At 37.4% G+C, this 3,507-nt stretch overlaps 2 protein-coding genes across 3 annotated transcripts; one reads left to right on the top strand and one right to left on the bottom strand.

Moving 5' to 3' along the window:
- On the top strand, positions 1–1,057 carry RpLP0-like (ribosomal protein LP0-like). Its single transcript, XM_017623300.1, has 3 exons — positions 1–93; positions 174–421; positions 487–1,057. The coding sequence occupies exons 1-3, from the start codon at positions 66–68 to the stop codon at positions 988–990; spliced, it is 780 nt and encodes a 259-aa protein (XP_017478789.1). The 5' UTR covers positions 1–65; the 3' UTR covers positions 991–1,057.
- Positions 893–2,283, bottom strand: Sgf29 (SAGA-associated factor 29). Of its 2 annotated transcripts, XM_017623299.1 has the most exons (4): positions 2,047–2,283; positions 1,354–1,975; positions 1,059–1,292; positions 893–984 (listed from the first exon to the last, which is right to left on the bottom strand). In XM_017623299.1, exons 1-3 carry the CDS (start codon positions 2,083–2,085, stop codon positions 1,078–1,080), a joined length of 876 nt encoding a protein of 291 aa, XP_017478788.1. In that variant the 5' UTR covers positions 2,086–2,283; the 3' UTR covers positions 893–984; positions 1,059–1,077. The 2 variants fall into 2 exon arrangements, with proteins under 2 accessions (XP_017478788.1, XP_017478787.1); XM_017623298.1 differs by lacking the exon at positions 893–984 and having other exon boundaries at positions 986–1,292.
- Positions 2,284–3,507: the final 1,224 nt, after the last annotated feature.

The raw sequence follows: 3,507 nt of genomic DNA, 5'->3' as shown, positions 1-3,507 counted from the left end.
AGACATAAAGCACTAAATATTGAAAAAATATATATATTTTAACGAAATACAAACCTACTTTTGTAATGCCACGTTCCAAGAGAGACAAAAAAGGTAAGTTCATATTATTAGAACTTCCTTAGTATCAACTTATCAGCATTTTTTATATTGTTTACGATTTTCGTTGGAAACAGTTTCGTTGACCAAAACGGATCGCAAAGGCCTGGCATGGAAGCAAAAAATCATTGAAGATATTCGTCACTGTGTTGGAAAATATCCAAATGTTTTCGTTTTTCAAGTTCAAAACATGCGAAATAATCTTTTAAAGGATCTACGCCAGGAATGGAAAGCCAATTCACGCTTCTTCTTTGGCAAAAATCGAATCATGCAAATTGGTTTAGGACGCAACAAAGCAGAAGAAGTTGAAGTAGATCTCCATAAGGTAAAAATACATACATAAGTGATATTGACAAATTGAATTTTTAACTATCTTACTTGATATTTCAGCTTTCTAAACGCTTAACAGGACAAGTAGGTCTTTTATTTACAGAAAAGCCGAAGAAAGAAGTTCTTGATTGGGCCGAAAAATATTGGGCTGTAGAATATGCGCGCAGTGGTTTTAAGGCAACAGAAACAGTAGTTTTGTCGGCGGGCCCACTTGAAGAATTCACACATTCCATAGAACCGCATCTACGATCCCTAGGAATGCCAACAAAACTCCAGAAAGGTGTAGTAACGCTCTATAGTGACTATACTGTGTGCGAGGAAGGAAAGGTTTTAACGCCGGAGCAAGCCCGCATTTTGAAATTACTTGCGAAACCCATGGCTAAATTTCAGCTCACAATTAAGTGTTCTTGGACAAAAGAGACTGGTTTCGAATTGCATGTACATGACGATATTAATGACGACGATGACAAAACTGACAGTGGCCAAGGCGATGAGGTAGAAGACGAAGGCATGGAACAAGATAATACTGAAAATGAAGAAAGTGATGATGGAGACCATCTATAGTTGAAATGTGAAATTAATTGCATAGATTTAAGATGTAGTTTTATATAAATAAGGAATTTTAACTGAACTGATTCTTGGAGTTTTCAATTAAGCTGAAGAAACGCTGCCACTTCCAGCACCACCACTTTTTTTGGTTGGTTTGTATGCAATAACATACCGCTGTGCCACTGGTAATGGATCAGCATAACCGTTTGTACAAGACGAATCCTCAAATAACACCAAGTAGTCCTCTGTTGCAGTCTGAGGCAAACGATGAATTATTGCTTTGTAAAAACAAGTAGTTTGTGGATAAAGCGCCATCACTAAAATTTTAATAAGTTGTCAAAATATGGAGCGTTTAAAATAATTCTATACATTCCATACCAACTGTGTCCTTTGGAAATAAAGCGTGACCATCCGTTTCAGGATTAGCTCGCATCAATGGCAGTGGAATGATTTTTCGCTTGCTCAGCACATGCCGGTCCTTTTGTTCTTCGTCAATATCTATAACGTCGTATTTGTTTTGACGATGCAAGAATTGCACCACCTCTGCCAGAATCCAATTTTCGTCATCTTCTACGCCTTTTACTAAAGCCGCGACGTTGTCGCCAACTTTTGCGATATAATTGCTTTCGGCTGGAGTAGCGCCACATAATGGCGGAACCTTTTCACCAGGTTTACTCACAAAAAGCGGCAATGTTTGCGCAGAGATTTGAACCATTTTCATCAGAGCGCCACGACGTATTGCTTCTTTATTGCCAGCATTTCGAGCCGCAACACGCCGTTCGTTTCGAATATTACGAATTTCCTGTATTTTTTCCAATGCTCCTCGTATAGTAGCCTCTTCGTGAGAAGCATCTTGAAGACCTGTCTTGTACAGCGTTTTTAATTTTTGAGGTGGGAAATTGGATTGCTGTGCGCGGAGTGTGCTATTCAAGTTTGCTTCAGAGCGCCTGCGGTCATCATCAATTTGATGAATGAGCCGTTGCAATTCTTTCAATCGGTCCTACAATAGTTTTGTGCAATTACCCCGAAGGTGTTTTTGAGAAATATGCTTGAACATATGTATATACATACCTGAATTTGCAAAGCTGCATTTTCTGCTGTAAGAGGCATCTTATGGTTTCTGTGCTCCTATTCTTTTAATGGGATAAATTTAATGTCAAGTTTATTGAGGTTCTCTGTTTTTTTGGGTTAGTTGAATAGCAAAAATTTATTATCCGTTTTTATTTAAAGCTACTTAAAAAGTGGAAAATTAATTTTCACCTATCCAGAATAGCGGACATAAAAACGAATCAAAACAAAACATCTAAAAGATGCCAGAATTTCAGAATGGCGAAGAATTATAGAGATGCCAGAGTATCCGGTAGAATTATTTTCATAGTGATACCAGACAACGTTCCAGTGCCCACACTCGACGAACATGTGCGCGAGCATGATCGGCTTGTATAGCATGTTCGTTCATTAGTAAAGCAAATCTGAACAGAAATCAAAATTTTGTCATTTTCTGGCCGCCATGTTAAAAATCGGTTGCAAAACCACATAGAAAAATAACAAATTAGTTAGCGAAAGCATGCGCTCAAAAATTGCATCCATTTTCTTCTTTATGCTACTTCCGTGCTAGAGACGGAATGAAAAGAATGCGTTCCACCAAAGCCACCAAAGAACGTAATCGCAGTAATGGCAGACAGAGAACCAAGGCGCATCAATTACAGGTGATAGCGATAGAAGCTATGCTTCTTCTTATGAGCACGCTTGTGTCAAATTATCGTCCGTTTTGCTTTATTTACTTATCCACTTATACATACATATATACGTATATATATACCCTGCAAACAAATTCTCCCGAAATCTTTAAGAGTGTCGGAAATCTGTTACGATTCTTTTAGAAATCTGTAAAGAAAAACATATGAAGCAGTTGACAAGAACTAGTAAAGAAATTTCTGTACCATTTCTTAAAGAAAATTCTTAAAAAATTGTGAAACCTTTCAGAATTCTATGAAATCCTGGTATGCAGGGTATACATATACATACGAATANGAGAACTTAAGCTGATGTCACATAAAACTTTTGCTTCGCTTTACGTGACAGATTCGCTTTGACAGATAAGATGAATTGTATGAAAATGCACAAAGCATGCCACATAAATCGTTGAAGCGGCAGCGCGAAGCGAAAAGATGGTCAACTCCCATCTTTTTGCGCGCTTTGACAATCAGCCGGTTTAATATTTATTTTGTTTCGTCCAAATTCGGGTTTTCATGCAGAAACATAAAACTTAATTACATTGCTGATAATTTTAAATCAAAATAATTAAAATCCACAGCAACTTTGATGAGTAAAAAAGCGGTACAACATTGTTTTCTTGGCGTTCATTGTGGCATACCTTTTGCGTCTGGCGCTTTGCTGGCAAAGTTATAAATGTCACGCAAAGCTACAAAGTTTTATCTGGCATCAGCTTTAGATAGATAGAAAAGGCAGAGAACTTAGACTGATAAAAATATAGTAAGGTAGAACCGCTGAGAGTTACTTTTAAAATTC

Source organism: Rhagoletis zephyria, unplaced genomic scaffold (genome assembly GCF_001687245.7).
Source record: "Rhagoletis zephyria isolate East Lansing unplaced genomic scaffold, Rhagoletis_zephyria_1.1 Rzeph_scaffold_03128, whole genome shotgun sequence".
NCBI lineage: Eukaryota > Metazoa > Arthropoda > Insecta > Diptera > Tephritidae > Rhagoletis > Rhagoletis zephyria.
Note: the sequence above shows the minus strand (reverse complement) of the source record. Positions and strands in the feature narration are given on the sequence as shown.